The sequence below is a fragment of the Rhinolophus sinicus genome, chromosome 12 (genome assembly GCF_057876585.1).
Source record: "Rhinolophus sinicus isolate RSI-liver-muscle chromosome 12, RSI-T2T, whole genome shotgun sequence".
Lineage (NCBI taxonomy): Eukaryota > Metazoa > Chordata > Mammalia > Chiroptera > Rhinolophidae > Rhinolophus > Rhinolophus sinicus.
The window spans coordinates 2,285,681-2,308,070 of NC_142512.1; the positions used below are offsets into that span (position 1 = coordinate 2,285,681).

Sequence of the window (22,390 nt, forward strand, 5' to 3'; positions counted from 1 at the left end):
AAAGTGTCCCCACTACTAACAACTGCTTCTTCTTGCAAATGCTTCAACCCCCTGAAATTCTTTTCTGCTATTACTTTTATGGAAATATTCATGACTGAATGTGTATTCAAAATGCATAGTAATATATGTTCACATTAATGTACCTGTGACTACATTTTATAGTTAGAAAGTCATCATTAGGATTAGGACAAGAGGAAGATGAAGAATCACCTTGGCATTCTGAGGTACTGTCTTTCACTATTCTTATTATTATCGTTATTATTTGAAATATCACCATTCTGTGATGTGAAAACGAAAAAGGTATGCTTTGACTTTACTTTCTCACCCCTACATTTCCCCATACACACCAATTTGTATGGTTTCGCCTGTAATTATTAAACTGGCTATGTGTAATATAATGACACAGCGTAGTACAATTCTGCTAACTTGCAAGTTTCTCTTCAGGCAGTCAGTGTACTATAGTATAAAACACAAAGGTTTCCAAGTCATAAGGAATCAGTTTGGGTTCTGAAGTTAAGTTTCCCTAAAAGCTAAAGAATTATTCCAGCTCGAACTGTGCCCAAATGCATGATCTTGTGGGTTTTGTGCATGTGTAAATGTCCTAATGAATTTCAGAAAGAAAGAATTTGGATCGCAGGGTTTGTTTATAACTTGGAACTTGAAAAGATAATGCCTGGGACATCAAAGTATTATTAATTAGTATTGTCAAAGAGATCTGCAAGGAACTTTTGCTGGGAAGGAAGAGCATGGTGAATACTAATAATACGTTGGATTATACTAACAACAATTCGGCTGAGCGCTGCTTTAATACTAACAACTGTCTTGTTCACTTAAAGTATCATGCATTGAGTAACTTGATGGCAACCGTCCTTGTAGTAATAGAAGTACAATGTAATGATGAGCTAATGTGAGGTGACAGCTGTGGAAAGATATAAGAAAAGTGTGATCTTCTGATATAGGCAACTGCTGCCTACTGGTACACTGTGTTTGATGATCAGAACAGACTAGAATTCTGGATGGGTCCCTTACTAGCTATGGGATCTTGGGGAAACTTCTTTTGAACCTGTCGGATGTCAGTGACCTCATTCGTCATAATGGTACTAATGACTACCTTTCAGGTATGTGGAATGCACAAATGTGGTAACGAATGTGAAAACACTTTTAAAACTGTAAAGGGAGCTATAGAATGTAAAACACAATGATCACAGTGGGATGTACTGACTTACTAGATATCGGGGACACTTTTTGTAAACATGTAGGACAATCAAATGGCGGTAGTGTCAAGAGCAGAGTGGAAAAGTTAGAAGGGGCATGTGGATTTCTAATCTGGGGGATGTTAAGTTTCAGGAGACTGTGATTGGCGGTACCCTGTAGATGTGTAGTGTTTCGGTTCTTGAGGCTTTGTTGGTGCGAGCTCAACGTTTTCACCTTGAGTTAATTTCTAGTTGGACACCAGCTGTGTGCTGGGCAGTTAGACACTGAATGGAGAAGTTCAGGGGTTCAGCTGTAGTTGTAGGTGCAGAAAAACAAGTGAACAACAGTCCATCATAAGGCACTATAAGTGCTTCATTTAAAGAGGATGGAGAATGCTGGGTTAGAGAATATTGTCGTGGGGGGGCATGGTTGTAGTTGGAATGGGAGTGGGAGTGGAATTTCGGGGGTCAGGAAAGATCTTTCTGAGTGTGACAAAAACTGCCAAGTGAAGCATGAGAAGGAGCCAGTCGTGTGAAGATCTAGAAGCAAAACCTGCTGGACAGAGATAACAATGGATCACATCTGTTCATATTTTATTCTAATGTCTTGGAATGGCCAGGAAGCAGGAAGTGGGGTAACCATCATCAAACCATTTTTGTATTTGTTGTTTTGTGTGGGAAAGAAATAAAATGTGCATAGTAAGTGTCTGGTACATTTTAGATGGTTATAATAAATAAATGTTCTTATTTTTCCCCGATTAGAAATTGTTATACTTTTTTGAAAAGTTGCATAACTATATATAACATTTTCCCTATTATTTATTGAAACATAATCTAATCAAAAGTTTTTCTTATCACTTTGCCACTTTGTTCAATCATTTTTTCTATCAAAATTTTTGTCAAACAAGAGTTCGGTTTTTCCAAGCTCTTCTTGATTTAGATGAAGTAGGTTCTAAAATGTTCTGTTTAGACTCAACTGGACATACACCAAGGTTTCTTACCATTTCAAGCAAGTATCTTGTTTTAACACTAAAAATCAAATCTGTCATTAGAAATATTTAGCAGTTATATCAAGTACACTTATCAAAGTATTAGGTCACTACAAACGTAATTGCAGTTTAAAAGCTTACAAAAATTGCAAAACTGCAATTACATTTGCACGAACCTAATGTTTGCTTAAATACATATTTTTCAAAAAGTCCTTTTCTTGGTGGTGATAACACTAATATTTTTATCCTGAATTATTAACTAGAAATTGTATGAAGTGTCCATTAGTTACTAATCGTCCTGTTTCCTAACCCTTTCAGACGAGAATTGAAGTGGAAAATCCTGGTCCTCACGAAGGTGTAGGAATGGACGATGTGCAACCCTTCAGACCAGGTGCACTTTGCAATACCAGTTTAATTTTGGGAAGGAGTACGCAAGGACATTTGGCATGCTCGCAGTCTTCTATTCAGAATTCCTTTCTTTTGTTACAATTTAATGGAAGGATTTCACATAAGCAACATGATGTCACTGTTGGTATTGATGTTTGAAAAAAAAGACATCGACAGGAATAAGAAAACAAGATTTTAAAAATGTGACTTTAATTCAGATGTTTCTCCTCTTGGTTCGATATCCTAAATGTCCCAGTTTGGAACCCCTGTACTTAATAGGGGTTCTCAGAGGTTAATTATCACACTGGAAGATATTTCCAGGGTTTGAAAATGGTTCTTTGAATTTTGACCTTTACCCAGAGTAAGCCTCAGTTGCTACCATGTCAATTGTGTTTTAAATTTATTCCTCTTAGTGTTGTAACACTGATGGTCTTAAGACAACCAGATGTTCTGCTGAGCAGACACCAGGTGTGTGTGTACGCGCGCTTATGGTGTCTTTGATTATTAAAAATGGGAGAAGTAATTAATCGTAATGAATATTTGGTAGACACAATCTTTGAAAACAGGAATTCTGAAGCTTTTGTGCCTTGGGATGCTTTTATGCTATTAAAAATTATTGAGAATTCCAAAGAATATTTTTAAGTCGGTAGTCTCCGTAGATAGTTACAGTATTAGAAATAAAAACTGAACAATGTAAAATACGAGCTCACACAGGCATGCATTCCATGAACCATTAGAGCTAAGACCCAGTCACCATCAGACCTATGATGTTACCATCAGAGCTGTGATATCACGGCCGTGGAGAACTCTACTGCACACTTAGAAGAGAATGAGAGTGACAATGGCAAATGACATTTAGTCTTTCTGTGAAAATAGTTGTGACCTTTTCGGGCCCCACGACTTACAGATCTTGGGACTTCAGGGATTCTTACATGACATTGGAAACCACCGTTTGAAATGATGTACGGGCTTCCTGGACGTGAAATGATAAAACAGGCTTTAAAGCTTCACTTCTACAATTGTGTTTTTCTTTCACTTGTCTTAAAAAGTTTTAAGCTGAGAATATTGTTTAAAAAACAAAAGGAAAATAGTTTTGTCATATATTCGTTTTCTGTCTCATGGTGCCCTGTACTCCTTGGAGCTCATGTGGACCTAGTTTGATCCTATTTTTCCTTGGAAACAATAAGGTCACCCAAGACTGTAATTTGTCACATGAATATCTGTTTATCTAAGGCTTAAAAAAATGAATTCTGAAGATATTGGAGCATTTAGAAAATACCATTTTCTTATAATAAGTAGTTTCTTATTTGAAGTCGTACCATTCATTAAAAGTTTTTGTAAACCCACGTTTGTCATGCATATTTAAACTAAAGATAAGTGGTTACACGTAACTTTGGATCATAACAAAAAAAAATCATACCCTGCACCATCTATTAAGTAGGTAATTTTTAATTGGAAACACATTATATAATAGAAATTGCTGCCTGATGATAGTTAATTAAACTTACCTGTGTCAATGGCAAGTATAGGACACCTAAAATAAAATGTACTCTGAAGGAATAGTGTATTGGGGGAAAAGGAGGACGTGTGACTGTTTCTCTGAAAAAAGAAGTTTTACAACATAGTCAACTTTGTGTTATTTTTACATCCTAATAAATGAAAAGTTAATCCCAGAATTCAGACGGGGATTCTGCTTCTTTGACCTCTAATCATGGAACTTGTCAAAGATCCGGGGATTAGAAAGTTGGTGATAAAAGGCCATTTGCCACACACTCAATGAGCAAACCTATGTCAGCATCCACAGAGTTTGGACAGATGACCGTAATAGACAAACTAGACTCAGATTGTAGGTGTGTTTCTGTTAGGTAATAATAGGCTCCATGACTTGTGTGAATCACCGCTACCAGAAAACAGAGAAAGCAAAGAAGGAAATAAAGGAACAGAAAGTGTTCAACCCCAGCCCACCTCTATGTAGCTTCATCATAGTTCTGACTTTCCAACAGTCACTTTGTGGCAAAACCTACTTTATGTTTACTCTGTTTATGCAACTTACAACAAAGCAAAATGACTTTTAGCAAGACATTGGCGTTCTTCCTGAACCACAGCAACATATGGGAATAAGAAAAAGAATGAGGTGAAAGTGTGGTTTCCTTTAGACTAGTATTTAGCGTACACTGGGGAGTGGGCAGCAGGATTATATGTACCACATTGGGACCAGATGGGAAAACTTCATAAAGATCTAAAGATTGCCTAGTGAAACAAAACATAGTTTCTTAGCTTTAGTTTTATATTCTGAATTCACAGGTATCAGTTAAAACTATTTATTGTAAATGAAAAAGCACCTTCCGAAACCAACAATCAAATATTTCTTGGATTTTCTATGGCTTTATATATTTTAGAATTGACTTTCCCAGCAGTGATGGGAATCGTCGAGAATTAAATCTATAGCACTTCCTTCTCAGCTGTGTCCGCAGTCTGTCTCCTCTTCTCTCTCTTCTTCCTTAAACCCCAGTGCTGAATCCTCAAAGGTGAAAAGAAATTTTCAGAATAGGAGAGGAAAACATTTCAGCTATAAGGAAGGGTGTACACTGATAAATGCATCAGAAGTAACAGTCATTTTGGAAACAATGAATGACGTTGCAGTTGAATCTTAGGGTGTTGTTCAAAAGATACCATTACCAGGTAGAGAGCAGAGTATAGAGTGCAACTCGATATGTTTGTCCTGCATTTCTAAACTGTCTTTTGTTTCTGATTGTTCTTCCATCGATGTTCAATGAATGAATTTGTGGATGAATTTTTGACATGTTTGTATGCCTTTCAGTTTGTGACATCTCATATTTCCCAAATGGTTTGTTGAAGTGTTAGCTAATTAGAAGTATTTCTTAAGTAAATATTCAGGAAAAGATTACGCTTAATTTGAACTCTCAATTGATAAGATGTTATTTTCTGTATTTATAAAGATTATAGCTTTTATCAAACTGTTCTAAGTAGTTCGTTTTAACTAATACGTAGATTTGTCAGCAGGACAACACCTAGGAATGACATCGGAGGAAGGGCAAGCGAGGCTTGATGGAAATGAAAAGACCTACACGCATGTATGTGAAATTTACTTTGAAATTTCTAGTATAGTATGGTTTTCTGTGCTTTAATAATATAATACAGTCCAGTTGAAATTACCTTACATGCTAGCCTTTTAGAGTCAAAAGGTCATAACTGAATGATATTTATAACATTTGAACTAGTTACAAAACTTAAAATATTGTTAGAATCTATAGATATTCATAGCTCAAGTTTATCTTTGGATTGAGGCAAAAAAAATAATAAAGTCCTGAATATTGTCTGCGCCTTTAATTTTTATAACTCCCTTACGTAATAAAGAAAGTAACATCAAATATTGAGTCACATGATGAGACAGTTGAAATTATGAACCATGTAAAAATGATGGCCACTGATTCGGGCTCACGCGAAAGGAGTCAGGATTCTCAGGGGTTCAAAATGTGCAGTTCCATATGGCTGGTCACTAAGGTCAAGGTTAGAGATGGATTCTTCCTTGTGACCTCTGTGTAACGGACTCTGAGTCTACATTCAGGGAGAGAATGGGGTCATGCACTCAACTCAACTGCTTTTTAAGAGAATCACACCTTCCAGGATGGGACCTTTGGTTGTTAGGGCACAAACAATAACTTTCTAATTTCTTTCAGTTCAGTGTAGGAAATCAGTAAATATGATTTAATTTTTTATCTGCTCTTATTAGTGGGTAGTGAGTAAGTTATAATTGGATGCAACAGATAACGATGTCAATGTGTAACACTGTCATAGTGTATAATTGGAATTAATATTTAGGAATTTGCTTCTCTTACTGATTGATGTTGATCATATGGGCTCCTAATTAAAGTTTGCCTATTCTCCAGTTATTAATCTTGAAAAAATAATCTTAAATTCACTATGGGGTCTCACTATTTAAGATATGGTGGGGTGAACTATTTTAAGTGAGGAAGCCTCTGTGACATTAAAAATCATCTACTATCTCATTTTTTGGGTGGATTTAACATATAAGCGATTGTTCAGTGCAAACGGTGACAAAATTAGTTTTGCGGGTTCATGTTTTTCTTCTAATTTAGACTAAGGCAACTTATTTTTCACTTTCTAGTTACAGTCCAATAATTTGGGAGTAAGTAAATGTAGATTAAGATTCTTAACAGTTAAATTTAGTTATATTCTAATTTTTCTCGGTTCATATTCTATTCTCCAGGTTATACAAGAGGAAAACGACACTCAGAGGCCACTTTCCCGAGAACAGGACAAGAGAATATTACATGATGCAGTTCTGACCAATTGCCTTCAACAACAAAAGGAGACAGAAATAAACCTTCAGAAAATGAATTCTGAGGTATTTTCTTTAGTCCTTTTCAAACATGTGTGTGTGTATTCGTGTATGTACATATTTTAAAAACCAATGTTGTACGTATGGGAATTGTAGAGGATTTTGAGAGAGAGAGAGAGAGAGAGAGAGAGAGAGAGAGAGAGAGAGAGAGAGAGAGAGAGAGAGAGTGTGTGTGTGTGTGTGTGTATTTTAGGGGGAGTGACATTTTTGGTCCATTGCAATAAATGATATTCTTGACTGAAGTCCTTTTATGTCCAACAGTCAAGTAGTGACGTTCCCAATGTCTCATCTAAAGGGGAGGCTTTCAATACTTTTACAGGGATCGATGAGCTTTCTACAATCTCAAAACTATTGCTACTGATAACGGAAGTTTCAGTGTGAGGCAGGGATTTCATCCCCTTGCTGTATTAGCAGAGAGGTTAGTTTTCACTTCCACTGATTGTAAGGAGTAGAGGCATAGCCAGGTCAGGGACCGTCTTTTAGATCCCGTTCTCCTACTTTTGAGAAAGTAACAACTTGCTCCCAGTAGAGTCCTACTTCAGACTAGGAACTTTTGAAGAAATTGGATGCCGTGATACATACTTAGTGATAATTTATTGGTGAGGATTTTATTCAGAGAAGTCAGTGTATTTGCCCCTGTTTCACATTTATTTCTCCTTTAAACATTATGAAAAGGAAATAACACTTATGCAGCAGCAAATGATCTCACTACTTTCTAAGAAGAGCTCTATAATTTTGAGCTTATTTTCCCTGAGTTTTTTGAAATCTAAGGCTTCGTTGGAATTTACATATTTCCACTAGAAGAGCAGCAAGCACACTATTGCGGAGCCCAAAGTCCTGCGGAAAATCCTGACCTTGCTCATCTTTTTAATCACTCTGTTCAAGATTGTGATAACGAAACGAGTTCATTGATGTATAAAGAAGTGCTTAGCGCAATGCCTAGATGTATCAGTGATTAGTAGACTTAATCTTATAAGTGACTCTGAAAGTATTAGAAATGTAGAATATCTTTTCAGTATTCTTGGGAATAAAGTTGTAGGAAATGTAATCAGTCCAAATGTATGCAGAGTGAATACTCTTACTGTGGGAAAGGTGTATATTCAGACGATAACCTCTATTTTAAAGTGTAGTCAGACTTCTTAATCTTTTATTTCATGCCTTCTGGGTTTGCTGCCTTTCCAGTTCTGAGACGCTTAAAGTTCTCTTATGATTTTAAAATTCTCTTTTTCCATTTCATGGATTCAGCATCTTATACTAATTTTGTTTTTAACTTTTTGGAATTTATTCTTGTATAAAGTTGGAGGTTTGGATTCATCGTTGTATTTTTCCAATGGGATATCCACTTACTGCAACCTTTTCATTATATAAACATTTAGGTTCTTCTTTAATTTCAGAGGATATCATGATATGTCATTTCATTGAATGCTAGCTACAAGTCTCCTTTGTTTTACTTAGGTTTCTGAGAGTTATGAAAAAGAAAAAGACCTGTTGCCTAAAAATCAGATGTTGGGGGATGAAATCGCCATAGGAAGACTGCAAAGGGACACACTGAAAACTCAGAATCAGGAAATGGAAAAAAAGTACTTTGAGGACACTGCAAACGTAAAAGAAAAGAATGACTGTCTTCAAAAGACGAGAAAACTGAATGACGAAACACTAACAAAAACAGTATTTGAATGTAACAGACAGCTTAATGTCCCAACAGCTGAGAATACAATGCTGAACTCTCAGCTGGAGAATGAAAGACAAAGCAAAGAAAGACTGAAAACAGAAGCGGAATCCACCCATCATTATAAGCTTAGTAAGCAATTAATAAGACACCTACAAAATGCTTTCCAGGGATTAAGAGATGAATGCTTGCCCTTATTGGACAAAAGCGGGTTTGCTATGTGTAACCGAAAAGAAAAGAAGGCGATTCTTTCTCAACAACTTGCTAAAGCTGGAAGTAAATTCAATAGCTTAGACACTGAGCTCCCTCACACAAGATATGCTGTCAGAGACAGGACATTGGTTTTTGAACCTGTACTGAAAGACCTAAACCAAACTCAGTGTCAAGAGGAGGAAATTGAACCCGTGTATCAGAGGGAACACGGAAACGTGAACACATATATTGGAAAGTCGGAATCCTTAAAGGAGAAAGGTTTTGACTTACAAAGTGGAAATATGCTTCTTCGACGGCAACTGGATGGTGCGTTCAACAAAAGTGACAATAATGAAAACTCAGGAATGAGTGTTGAAGAGCAGCTTCAGGAGGGCAGAAAAGTGCTTCAAGCTGAATGTGAAAAACAAGATCCTATTGCGAAAGAGAGACATAAGGAGTTAGTCGACACATTGATTCACTTGGAAGGAAGAATATGCCAGTATGAAAACGATGAATCAGAAAGAGAAGTAAGTATCCAGAAAAATAGTTTTCAAATTTCCCGAAAGAAAATTCAATGTTCAAATATTTGATGATGGCTAAGTGTTGAATCTATCTGAATATTAAAAATATATAGATTACAAATGCATTTGTGCTAACAGCTTAAAAGCATACATTGTATCCAGCCAATAAAACTTAGACCTGTGAGGTGCTTTACTTTGAGTCAAGACATTGTGTTGACTATGAAATTTTAAGGTATAAATTGTTATTAGATACATATTGATATGAATGATTTAGTCCTATACTGCTGCAATAATAATTTTCATCTTTGTTACCACATTGTAATACCATTGTGAAGCAGATAAATGGAAATGCTCCTATGCAAACAGAATTTTTAGAGATAAAGGTTCAATTAAGTGGATTACGTAGAGTTAATTCTAGATTTCCCACATGAACTGAAGTGTAGATGCTGTCCCTTTCCCTCAGTAGTTTCTTCCACATTTTAGTTGGTATAATTTTGATTTTATTCATGTCAATTTGATATAAATTGGAACTATTTCAGTCCCAAATAATGTATTCTTATGACCTGTGACCTCTTTAAAGACAGCTAATTTTTCATTAAATCATGATTTTGGACAAATGTGAGGAGTTTTATCAAAACTCTACTTGATTTGATCTTCCCACTGCTATGTATAATTGTCCTTGAATATTTTTACAAATTCGTATTTCTCATCGCAAGGCCCATTTACTATCATTTGGACATAAGTTTGTCCATTTCAAAGAGAATTGTAGCGGTCTGTGATTTATTAATTTGGCATTGGGTCCCCATTTTCAGACGAGTGAGGGGAGGCAGGATTCATGTGTAGCAGGAAGGAGGTCCAGGCCACGTTACCTGGGGCCCTGAAGACCACTGGAATGAGTTCGCTTTTCTTCTAAGATACAGGCATCTGTTGGAAGGTTGTGAGCAGTGGACTGTGTACGTGAGGACCTGTGAAGTCAATTTAAGCCTGTGATAAAAAAAAGGGGGAAAACATTCCACAATGTAGAATTGACTACCACTAGTCCCACCGACATACCAGTTTCCCCTTGAGATGTCAGTAGATTGTTAAGCTTTGCAGCTTCATCAGGAGAAATGGGGAGTGGGGCTGAATCTGTTGTTCAAGTAACCTATGTAATAGTGAGTGGGCAGCAGGATAACACCTTCTGTGTCTTACCCAGATTCAGTAGACAGACTTGTGCCCAAAAGAGGAAAAGAAGGTGAAATGATGCCTGGGGTGATCTTTTTCAAGTTATATATTATATTAATGTGTTAGAGTTAGTGATTATTAACATAATTTAATAGATGTGATTATAAAATCACTAACAGCATCATCTTCCTAGGTGGTTGGGAGACAACTTCAACAAGAGCTACCTGACACCACAAGAAAACTGCCTCTGTCAGAGGCTTCACGGGAGGTTAGATCACGTTACCGTATGAATTCAGAAGCTGAGACACAGGATTTCAAGACGTTAGAGCAACTCAGACGTCAGGTATGTGTGAAATGTAACCTGTCAACAGTTCATCTATAGTTGATTAATATAAAGTGTTTTAGGATCCTGATTTTCAAGGGCAGCTTTCTTTTGTGTTTTTGTTGTAATTAATTTATTATAATATTATTATCTTTATAATGCACTTCTTCCTTAAACTCTGGCTTCCATCCTGCTATTCGCATTGCATGTTTTTTCTTAGAGTCTATACCCTTGGTAACGTTGAGAAATAGGCAGCGTTTCTCATAGAAATGGAGAGACTTTTTCCTACTAAACAGTATTTTGTAGTGATCGCTCCATGACCACGATGAGCAGCCATTTAAGATCAGAAGATGATGTTTACTAGAACAATTCAGGCATTTGTCTTATTTCTTGTCATCACTTTTGTCAATGGTTACAGCACTGGCATATATTTCATGGACTTCAGACTGACTCGTACAGAAAGTTCATTATACAAACCAATTGAAGTAGACATTTCCCTCATTTTGTTTTCATTTTAGAAATATTGTAAAAGTATAGAAATATGTAGATCATTATAGTATGCACACCCACAATAGAGAATTAAGAAAATAATCGAGATTCACTATTGTTCTTTTTAATCTTCATTGGGATGCAATTCCCATATCATATTTCACCCATTTAAAACATACAATTCAATATCTCTCGTTACATTCAGAGAGTTGTGGAACTATCACCACAATCATAGAACATTTCCGTCACCCCCAAAAGAAACCCCACATCACTTAGCTGTCACCCGTCTTCCTGTCTCTCCCAGCCTCAGGCAGCCACCAATCTACTTTCTGTCTCCATAGATTTGCCTATTTTGGATGTTTCATGTGAATGGAATCACAGGAAGTGAGGTCCTTTGTGACTCGCTTCTTTCCCGTAACGTCACGTTTCCAGGGTTCAACCGTGTTGTAGCACATATCAATTGTTAGCTATTTCTTCCTATGGCCCAACATTACTTCACTTTGTGGACAGAATACTTACCCATTCATCAGTTGATGGAACTTTGTGTTGTTTCCACTTTTTGGCTGATAATAATTCTGCTGTGAACACGAGTTTACAAGTTATGGTGGGAGCCAATGTTTTGATTTCCCTGCCCTCGGATTTCAGCTCCCAACCTCGCCTCTCCGTGACGCTTTCTCTGACTGTCATTGAACTCATGTTCCTCAGCACTTGTCAGATAGTCTGTGCAGAGCAATCAAGCCCTAAATTTGACATAGTTTTAATTTTTCATGAGCGAGAATTCTGTCTTTCTAAGTATAAGTTTGTCTAAGGGGAAATAGTATTTGATATGATGGCACCTATCCTGGCATAAATTAAAAATGTTTTCTTTAACAGTTGTTAGGATAAAATTAAATACTTTATACCAAACCAATACTTCCCCTTGGAGACATTGATATAACTAAATTTTTATTCTGAAGTATTTCTCACAATTATATATAAAATCGAAAGCACGAATCTAACAGAAAATTGTTCAATGAAATGCTCATTTTCCCCCTCTCCATGAAAACAAAAAAATAAAATTAAAGGGAACCAGCCCTTCCTCTCTGCAGCCAGACAGGGTGTACAGGTTGGTAGCACGTTCTAACTGTACAGTTCTGAGGACGGCTTTTCTGATCTGCCAGAGCGTGTTGCTTTCCTCTGCTCTTCTGAGTGCTTGCTAACACATCCCAACATAATCAGTTCCCGGGAATGAATTGGTTTGGGAAGTTGGGTTTAGCACTAGAGTCCGGTATTCCCACGTCAGTGGCTTTACCCTGCCTCTCATGGTCATAGAAATTGTATGCTCAATCCGGGAGGTGGCATTTGCATTGTAGTCCAACTGCAAACCCTTTGATTTTACTGTGCGCCGTGTCCTTTTCTATTACATATGTTCCTTAATTTAATCTTCCCAATATCCCAGTGAGGTAGATGCCACTATTGTCTCATTTTATACATGAAGAAACTGAGACCCAAAAAGTTTAAGTATTTTGCTCAAGGTCGCCCAGCTAATAACTGGTGGACTTGGGATAAAAACCCAGGCATTTTGGCTCTTATTTAGTTACTGCCCCTCAAACTATTCCATGAACTATCTGACTGCCCCCAAGAGTAACATGTCAACTGGACTAGCCTGGTAATTCACATATGTCAATATTTAAAATTAGAGCTGATGGGATGCTTGGAATACAGTATGTTTGACTTCTCGGGTCATTTGTACTACAAGATATGATAATTAAGTGTGAGAACTCATTCTAGAAAAAGTGCTACATACCTCGTTTCTGAATATAACTTCGGTCACAAAGCTCCCTTTGGGAAGCTATGCACCAATGCCACCGCCTAGTTCACAGTTCAAAGCAATTTTGGAACTCTTTTTCTGGAATGACCATCATTGCTGTCATCATATTACCTTTGATGTCCTGAATGTCATCAAAGAGTCTTCCTTTCCATATTTTCTTTATCTTTGGATAATGACATATTTAGTCATTGGGGGCCAGATCAGGTGAGTAGGGAGGGTGTTGCAATAAAGTTATTTGTTTACAGGCTAAAAACTCCCTCACAGACAGTGCCCTGTGAGCTGGTGCATTGTCGTGATACAAGAGCAATGAGTCGTTGGCTAAAAATTCAGGTCCTCTTAACTTTTTCACACAACCTTTTCAGCACTTCCAAAGAGTAAACTTGGTTAACTGTTTGTCCAGTTGGTAGAAATTCATAATGAACAATCCCTCATATAAATAAAAAAAGGGGAGCAACATCATTGCAACAAGTTTGCGAACTTAGTTGTCAGATGTCATAGATCATCAGTAGTTCAACATCACTTTTTCTTTATTTTAGCAGCAAGAAGCAAGAGCTCGACATACAGAGGATGCGAGATGTACTGAGAAGATTCAAGATCACATACAAAAGTATAAGTTAAAGCAGCACAGAAAATAACCTGAGTATCTATAAAGCAGATGTGTAGTGTAGTATGACAGTTAGATCAGTTATAACAATAAACACATGAGTGTGAAGCTGGGTCAAAGTGTCAGCTTTGCGCTACCTTGAAAAGAATAATTTGTGTACATTGTCTCTGATTTTGCACATTATCCACAATTCACAACTAGAAAAACGGCACAATTGCCAAATCATGTGCTTTTCAAATTGTAAGATTTTATGTAGTTGCTCCTTCAGATATTTGTTCAGAGATTATGTGGTATGCTTTAAAGTCAATGTGTGAGAATAATTATGTCAAAATATTCACTTTAGGCTTGACACTGAAAGCACTGACCTAACAACGACAACTAAAAAGCTAGTGGGCCTAATCGAACAGCTTCACAGGAACCTGTCAGGTACAAGCTTGGTGAGTCAATCTCTTCATTTGTGTCATACTGCAAAGGAATGTGTATGTCTGTCATAGTAGCTTATAATACTATTTTAGACAATAAGAACAGTCTCATTAATAAAAGTACTGTATTCATGTTGATACTACTTGCTGGGAGTAATGTAATTCCTCTCTACAGAGAAAGAAATCTCAGTTCATAAAATTAATGATTTTTGCAGTCAGATTTTTATACAAAAAGATTGTGATAGTCGAAAGGCAATATTTGATATATACCACATTTCATTTACCTTTCGTTTGTCCAACGAGTTATCTACCACCCACACACCCAACATTCTGCCGGACTGCTGAAGTTTCCCCTGCAGAAAAGGAAAGTGGAAGGCACGTTAGTCCATAGCGATTCTGAAATACAGCCTGACGTGTGCTGTCTGTTCTTGGATTAGGACTTAGTGCTACCCATGCCAGTGCTTCTCCATGGCCCTTTGCTGTCCCCTGTGAGTCTTTGTCCTGTCCTTTTCATAAGAAATGACCTGTGCTTCCAGCTCTTTCCTCAGCATCATTCCTCCACCCAAATGTCTAAGACCCACAGGCCTCCTCTTATTTTCCACTGTTTTGGTTTTTACTAGGAGACTCTCCCCAGCGGGCACGATGCCGAGGACACAGTAACCCAGAGAGAGGCGGGAGCTCAGGCAACGGGTGAGCCAGGGCCGGGGGGCCGTTCGGGGTTGGGCGAGGTGGTGACTTCTTCTCTATCTACCCTGGAAGCTGTTCCCGCAGACCCCTTCCCTGCCATCCTGAGCCAATCGGGGAGTGGGTGGCCAGGGGTTGGGGAGTCCCCTTTTGTGGGAGGGTTTCCAGTTCCCAGCGGATCCTGACCTGGTGGGAAAGGGCCACGAGGGCAGCCATCCCTAAGCGCCCTTCCCCCTTCACCGGCCTGGCCAGCCGCAGGTGACTTCCTGTGAAGGTCACGAAGGTGGCGTAAGGTGATACCGTCCTGCGGGTTGGCAATCACTCTACAGCTAGTGCCTCATTATAAGGGAAGTGGTTAAGGGTACACCTTTGGTAGACGTAAAATACTGAAAACTACTCTAGGTTTAGGAAATGGCCCAGGAACACTAAAGAACAAATGACTTCTCTCAGGTGGTGGGATACTGAAGAACTGGCCCAAAGGAATCTTCATAAACTCTTGTGTCTAGAACATGTGTGGGTGTCTCTGTGTGGATATGTGTACATACATACTTATATACACGTATTTAGACAGAGAGAGAGAATATGAATATTTGATGAGGGTGAGGACTTGCTTTTACTGTTGGAGATGTGTAAGCTGGAGGCAGTAAACATCGAGGAGAGAAAATGAAACCAGGTTCCTCTGCCTCCTTCACCAGGAAAACTGTTGCACAGAAATGTGTGCCACAGAGTTATTTAAGGAAGACCAAAGCTGTAGGACCCTAAGGTGGTGGTAGGACATGCAAAGCCTGAGATCTGGTTCAGCAAGTGGCGCTGTGAACAGGAACCCCCCCTTGCTCTTTGTCGAGGGGCCAGGCTAACCCTCAGGCCCTGCCCAGTCTGTAGTCAGCTGGGAGGCCCTGACAGGAGGCCAGGGCCAGGGACCGCCCTGGAATGGACTACCCTGGAGACAGAAGACAATGATTAGAGTCTTTGGGATGAACGATCCATTTTTCTACTGGGACAGTTTCAGTAGTTCTTTAGATATTGTGAACAGCATTATAAAAGTAGCGTCTTTTTGTAATTGACCTCAGGTTGCATCTCATGCTATAGAATCCAAATAAACCCTCCAAAAACCAAAACAAACTTATTCTTGAAAGGAATTGGTCACTGTGTCTATTACCTTACCGTGGAAGCCCCCCTTTACGTAGATCTCCGAGCCCTGCTTCTTGTGAATTTTATAGATACTTGAACTGTGTGGTATGTTCTTTGGAATCTGTGGAACAGTTAATACAAAGCAAAACGAAACAAGTAAACTTTGTTGTTGGTTTTTAAAATAACATCTATTTCATGCAGAAAAAATATACGTATCACAAGTTCTCATTGTTTTCACTTTGATGTGCATGAGGATTGAATAACAGAATATATGTTATGAAATGATGTCCAGATATCTTTCCATTAAGTTTGTGCAAAAGTAATTGTGGTTTTTAAAGGTTAAAAATGAATGCAAAAACCTCAATTACTCTTTTTTTTTTTTTTTTTCACCATGAACGAAAATATATTGCTCCTTTATTTCTACATTTTAAGAAAAAGCTTTCCAGAATTTTAGGCAATTATCAGAAACAAAAAAGCAAACAGCATAGTTTTTCAGACAAATTGAGGTTACGGATTTTGGGTTTTATAACTAACTAAATTTCTATCAGGTATAGAACATACTTGTATCACTCAACATGTTTAAAACCAAATGTATATTCACTCTGCTCGGTTCGCTTTAAAGTTAATATCTGCTACCTCAGGGAAAATTTTAAGTCCTTACTCTTTACATGGGCCTTAATTCCTCCTACTTCTTTCTCTAACACGAAGTAGTTTTATGTGCTTTGTTCCCTTGTTCAGCCATTCACAATGTACTGTCCCTTCCTTGCTACACATTGACCTGGTTTGTTAGCATTTTGGCAATCGACGCATGTCTTATTATCAGTAATTTTAATTAGCGGGGTCATCTGTGGGATGACCCAGGATGAAGTTGTTGCAAACACCTGTCATTGTAATTTCCTCTGGTTGCTCACGTTACCACCGCTATGTCGGTGGGCGTAATCTTTTAACACTCACCCTGCTGTATTTGAAAGCATCCTCACTTACTGAAAACAACAGGTTGTCCCAGACCATCCTGATTTATCTTTGCTGAAAGTCACTTATCTGCTATTATGTGTGCTCCCAGATTGCCTTCTAAGTAGAATTTGATGTGAGACTATCCACTGGGCTTTAGGGGTGAAAATGTGTCGGTGGTGAGGGGCTGCCACCACTGGGGCCCTTGAGTGACTAAGGTGGAAAGGTTATTTCCGAAACTAAAACCTCAATTACTCTTGCAGCAACCTAATAGTAACATGAAAAACAGTACTGATTTTCAAGGTAAGTTTTAAATGTTGAATTTAAGAATCTGGAAGTGAATGCCATAGAACTGTAGAGAAACTCATGTGGATTTGTCACCTACGCAGCACGAAGTGTTTTACTAGTGTTAGACTTTAAAATACCTTGGTAAACTACATTTTCTTTTCATTTCAACAAACATTTCCTGAGGGCCTGCTGTGTGACAACATCTAGGAAGAATGAAATACAGACCTGGGTCTAAGTTTGACAGGAAGATGGACGGGCATGGGGTGATTACTTTGCAGAAAAGGGCCAGGGAGGTGAAACACAGGAGGAACGCGCTATCGGGTACGCAGAGGAAAGAACGGGACATCTACTTGACCTGGACATTGAACTGTCCAGTGGCTGTTTGTCAGGGCAAAAGGCGGCCATTCATTTCAAGCACAGGGCAGAACACAGATGCAAGGGCATAGAAGCAAGAGTGCAGGGAACTGTGAGCTCTGTAGTGTCCTCTGGGTATGAGTGGCATGGCGACAGGAGATGATATTGGTGGTTGAGTGACAGCCAGATCCTGAAAGGCCCTATTTGTCTCACTCAGGAAGGAGCTGGACCTCTGTCTTGTATGGGAAGGGCTTTAAGCGGGCACATGAGCTCATGTTGGGGAAGAAACCATGGAGGTAGTGGGGCTGAGAGGGAGATCTGAGAGTCAGACTGTGTAGGAGGCTATGAAATTTCATTCAGCAAGTATTTGTTGGACCCCCAACTATGTCAGGTAATGTCCTAGGTGCTGTGGACAAAATAGGCCTGTACTCTGTGGAGTGCGACGTTGATATCTGTAGTCCAGACGAGACAAGAAGGGCCTGACCTAAGCTGGTGAGGATGGAGAGGGGGCGGAAGTGACACCCTTTGGTGACCCATTAGTGACCCATTAGACTTGGAGGAAGAGGAAATGGGAAGACTCAAACACAGCTCCCAGGTTTCTGCCCGGGGCGATGAGGTGAAGTCTATTTCCATTTTCCGTATATTAGCAAGTTACAAAATCAGGATACCATTTCTGGCATAAAAGATGAGAGTTGTTTCTATCCCGCTAGAAGGATGCATACTTTGAGTTCTTTTCCCAGGATGGGGATGGGTTTAGTTGATGCAGTCTTGGAATCTTACTCAGCTTCCTTGTGAACCCAAACCAGACTTTGCCAATAGCCAGCTATTGTCTCCAATCACCAAATAGGTTTTCACTGTTTAAAATTTCTTCATCCACATGGGGATTGAACCTATGAAAACTTAATCAGCAGATTTGGAGAATCAACCACACCAGGGTAGGGTTAGACTTATTCTGTATTATTGTGTTTCCCCGAAAATAAGACCTAGCTGGACAATTAGCTCTAAAGGGTCTTGTGGAGCAAAAATTAATATAAGACCCGGTATCATTTTATGTTAGATAAGACCGGGTCTTATATTATACTAAAATAAGACCAGGACTTATATTAATTTTTGCCCCAAAAGATGCGTTAGAGCTGATTGTCCGGCCAGGTCTTATTTACGGGCAAACACGGTATTTACACTGGTCCAATGTCCAGTGGGGGGAAGTCAGTATAAGGCAGATTATGTTCAATACAAAATGACTTTCTGGCAATGAGAACCATCCTGTAATACAATGGGCAGTTGCCTGCTAAGGTCATTGCTCATATTTCCTGCCGTTGAAGACATTTACGCCTGGTCTATATGACCATCTGCCACAAAGCCAGACGAGACATTTTGGTTGTTGTTGTTCAAGACCAGGGTTAAATTTCTAATCTGCCATCTTGGGCCGCCAGAGCCAGAATAGGGAGTTGGACTGGATCATTTTAAAGCCCAACTCAGGGATGAGATTTAAGTTCATGCCTACAAAGTCAAGTCATTGCTAGAACTACGTGACCTCTGGAATTAAGAATGATAAAAAAATATAATCAAGAATTCAAATAGTGGGTCTGGGAATAAGATCCTGGAGATTTTGCTTTTGATCGTTTTACTTTCTAGGCAGCTCTCCTTTTTCCTCTTCAGGGAAATCTTGACAAATCCTGTGTTAAATTAATTCAGCCTTCTGTAGTTAAATATCACCTTTGTAAATGACACGTTTCAGATCCACATTAGTTGGCCTTTTATGAAAAAAATCTGTTATGGGGTAGAACTTGGAATAAATGGCTTAGTTCCAATTTCCATAACCTTTGAAGATGCGTGCAAGGATATATAATACATCTCTGTGTTTGTTTCATTGAAAGCAGCTCAAGGTGTTGTTAAAAACAGAGGACTCAACTCCCTCTAACTGGCATTTTACCAACAGACCTTTCACATATGCACTGTACTGTGATAATTCATAATGAGGCCCCTTGAAATATTCTAAAATCATAAAGTTCTCTTTGAGTCACCACAAGTCAGTTAAATTGCTTTTAGTAAAATTTTGGTACTAATTTACATGCTTATAATTTTGGTATTTACATACTTATATTCAGCATGCAGGCTAACTTTATTTACTGTGACATCTGCATTACCAAATAATTTTCCCTAACAATGCTGAATACCGAAGGCTTTCCTATAGCTAGGATAGGCATGTGTATTATTAGTGTGAGACGGTGGCATGGCCCTGGGCTGTTAGGGTGCATGTGTTGAATGGTATGGGTTGGACTGTGACCTTATTAGAAGCTTAAGAACACTTTTTGAGCTGAAAACTACTGTAATGATCATTTGCTGGATAAGACACATTTGCTGACCATCACAAGAGGTCAGGTGACATCTGGAGGTCACACATCTGTTTGTGGCACCCAGTGTTTATTCTACCATCTCCCTTAGTATAACCCTGTTGTTGTTTTTTCCTGGTGTCCTTATAAAATCTGGGCAACCTGGAAAAGTGAGAAGCACCAATGTAATAACTAGAAGCTGTTTAACTCCTTTATGGTGTGTCTGAAGACTTGGTAGAGGTATAAAGGATAGTCAAAGAGGAAAAATATCCGGGTGGTTTTCTTTCCTCCCTCTCCCCTCTCCTCTCCTTTCCTCCTCTTTCCCCTCTCTTGGAAAAACTATTAAGGAGAAATGTGTGCGTATAATGAAATGGAACCAAACACATTTGTAGATACCTGCTTAGGTACTTTTTAAAAATCTGTTAAATATGTCCATTTACTTTTTCGAAGTGTCATGTACTCATCGAATACAATGAGGAAATTTAATGTGCACGAGTAAATGATACACGTTACAAGGATTTTATCTTTAGGTCTATCACCTAGAACTTTAGTATTCCCCTGCAAAATAGATGGGAACACTGATATAAAGTAAAAACCCATTTTTATGAAATGTTAGCACCAATATCATTCTGTACAAAACTGAATTTTATGGAAAGCCAGAAAATGGCTTTACCGAATTATTTTTATCCAGATTATTTTATTTGGAAAACAAAAGCAGCTCGTTCTCGTCCCCTGATACTATCAGAGAGCACACGTCAGCAGTATCCTCTTTGCTAAATGAATTGGGATATGGGACACATCGGTGCCTTCAACGGCTCACACTTGAATATCGTGCTTTATCAGTGTTTTTACTTCCTGACATTGCCATTTTCATTAAAGAATCTCATGAGAATGCCTTTCCTTGTGCTAGCTGCCTGGGGAGAAGTCACACAGGTGACACTGTTGGGGGCCTGCTGTCCCATCAGTAGTAGCTCCATCTCTGATTTCCTACAAGGACCTTTAGATCAAAGGCAGGTCGCCGGCCTCTTGATGCCAGGGGACCCCCAGAGAGCCCGGGTGCCGCCTCCTGTTGGATCAGGAGGAAGTACCGTCCTGCACTAGTGTGTTGGTTGCCTTTTCTTATATGGGCACTGGGAGAGCACTCAGTCGTGATGATACAGTGAGATATCAGAGTGTACTTCTCTCTCCTCGTCTTCACTGACCGCAGGGTTTCATGAAAAGGCTTATCATCTTCTTCATGAAGTGTGTAAAAGAAAATGTTTGCCTGTAGCATGCAGCCAGTCATGAGAGGAGAGTTCTGTTTGCCCAGGTGATAGGCCCTACAGAAGTGGAGTTGGGATGCACTTGTGTCTTATTGACGTCGGCTTTGCCCCTCTACAGGTTAAGTGGTATGCTTAAAACAGTCTCAGAACATGCAATAACTAGGCGAGATTTCTTAGTCTTTTTAGTGTGCTTTGCAAAATGATCCAATATTGAAGCCTAAATATTCAGTCATCACTTTATGGTCCTATATACCTGGGTTTGGAGTCATCCTTGATACTTGTTTGTGCCTCTTCTTAAGTGACTTTGGATGAGCTGTAAAACCTCAGTGAACTCAGCTCTGTCAGCTGTAAACTAAATATAATGGAGTTTCAATGAGGATTAGGAGCTGATGTGTCTGATGCAGTGATTCAGGACATAATGAGCATCCAAAATATGTTAGTTCTCCCTTTCTTCTTAGCCAAGAATACAAGAAATAAAATATGGAGATTATTAACAGCTTACTGAAATATACTTAACATACCACACAATTCTCCCACAGTATGGAGACTTGAATGGAATGATTTGCATGGGAAAATCAGCTCAATGATACTTTGCCCAAATCTACAAATATGTACATATGGAAATCCTCCTGAATGAGTCTTGCTGAGATTCCCGATCATCATGATGCCGTGCCCTTTATTTCCTCCTCCATTTCCCAGCTCCTCACTGTACCCCTCTGCACACCCATATGCACAGGCATACACATGCACACACATACACACTGAGCTAGGATATGCCTTTGTTTAAAAGAGTCAAAAATATTCAAAATATAATGGGAGGGAAAGTAGGCAACTTTTGGAATACATATTAGCAATTGCTAATGGATTTGGTGGGATTCAGGGGGAACCCTTGCAGAGGACGGACAGCTATATTTTCTGTTTGTAACTTTTCCATAGGATCTGTTGCCATGTCCCACCAACCACTTAACTGCCTAACTGAAAAGGGGGACAGCCCCGACGAAACCACAGGAAATGGACCCCCCAATCTGGCTCCCCCAAACCTGGACACATTCACCCCAGAGGAGCTGCTGCGGCAAATGAAGGAGCTCCTGATGGAGAACCATCTGCTGAAAGGCAAGCAGCACCTGGCCCCCGTGTTTCTCCATTCACCCTGGACCTTCCTGAGCATAATACCCTTTGTAATAAGGCTTGTTGTGAACTCCCTGCTCTCTGTCTGGTTCCCTGGGGACAGAAAGAGTACA

The 22,390-nt window shown here is 39.0% G+C and overlaps 2 protein-coding genes across 2 annotated transcripts in view; both read left to right on the forward strand.

Annotated features, from left to right (window-relative positions):
- LOC109439522 (uncharacterized) overlaps positions 1 to 10,881 on the forward strand; it is a 39,555-nt gene extending 28,674 nt beyond the window's left edge. The window contains exons 11-15 of the mRNA XM_088788972.1: positions 2,501 to 2,573; positions 5,594 to 5,664; positions 6,822 to 6,959; positions 8,409 to 9,341; positions 10,693 to 10,881. Of these exons, the coding sequence (XP_088645098.1) occupies positions 2,501 to 2,573; positions 5,594 to 5,664; positions 6,822 to 6,959; positions 8,409 to 9,341; positions 10,693 to 10,881 (1,404 nt within the window). The remainder of the gene's footprint in view (positions 1 to 2,500; positions 2,574 to 5,593; positions 5,665 to 6,821; positions 6,960 to 8,408; positions 9,342 to 10,692) is intronic.
- Positions 10,882 to 14,071: 3,190 nt separating this feature from the next.
- The window catches only part of LOC148756427 (uncharacterized), a 44,863-nt gene continuing 36,544 nt past the window's right edge, over positions 14,072 to 22,390 (forward strand). The window contains exons 1-3 of the mRNA XM_088801854.1: positions 14,072 to 14,161; positions 14,767 to 14,836; positions 22,086 to 22,262. Coding sequence (XP_088657980.1) covers positions 22,097 to 22,262 — 166 coding nt within the window. The 5' untranslated portion in view covers positions 14,072 to 14,161; positions 14,767 to 14,836; positions 22,086 to 22,096. The remainder of the gene's footprint in view (positions 14,162 to 14,766; positions 14,837 to 22,085; positions 22,263 to 22,390) is intronic.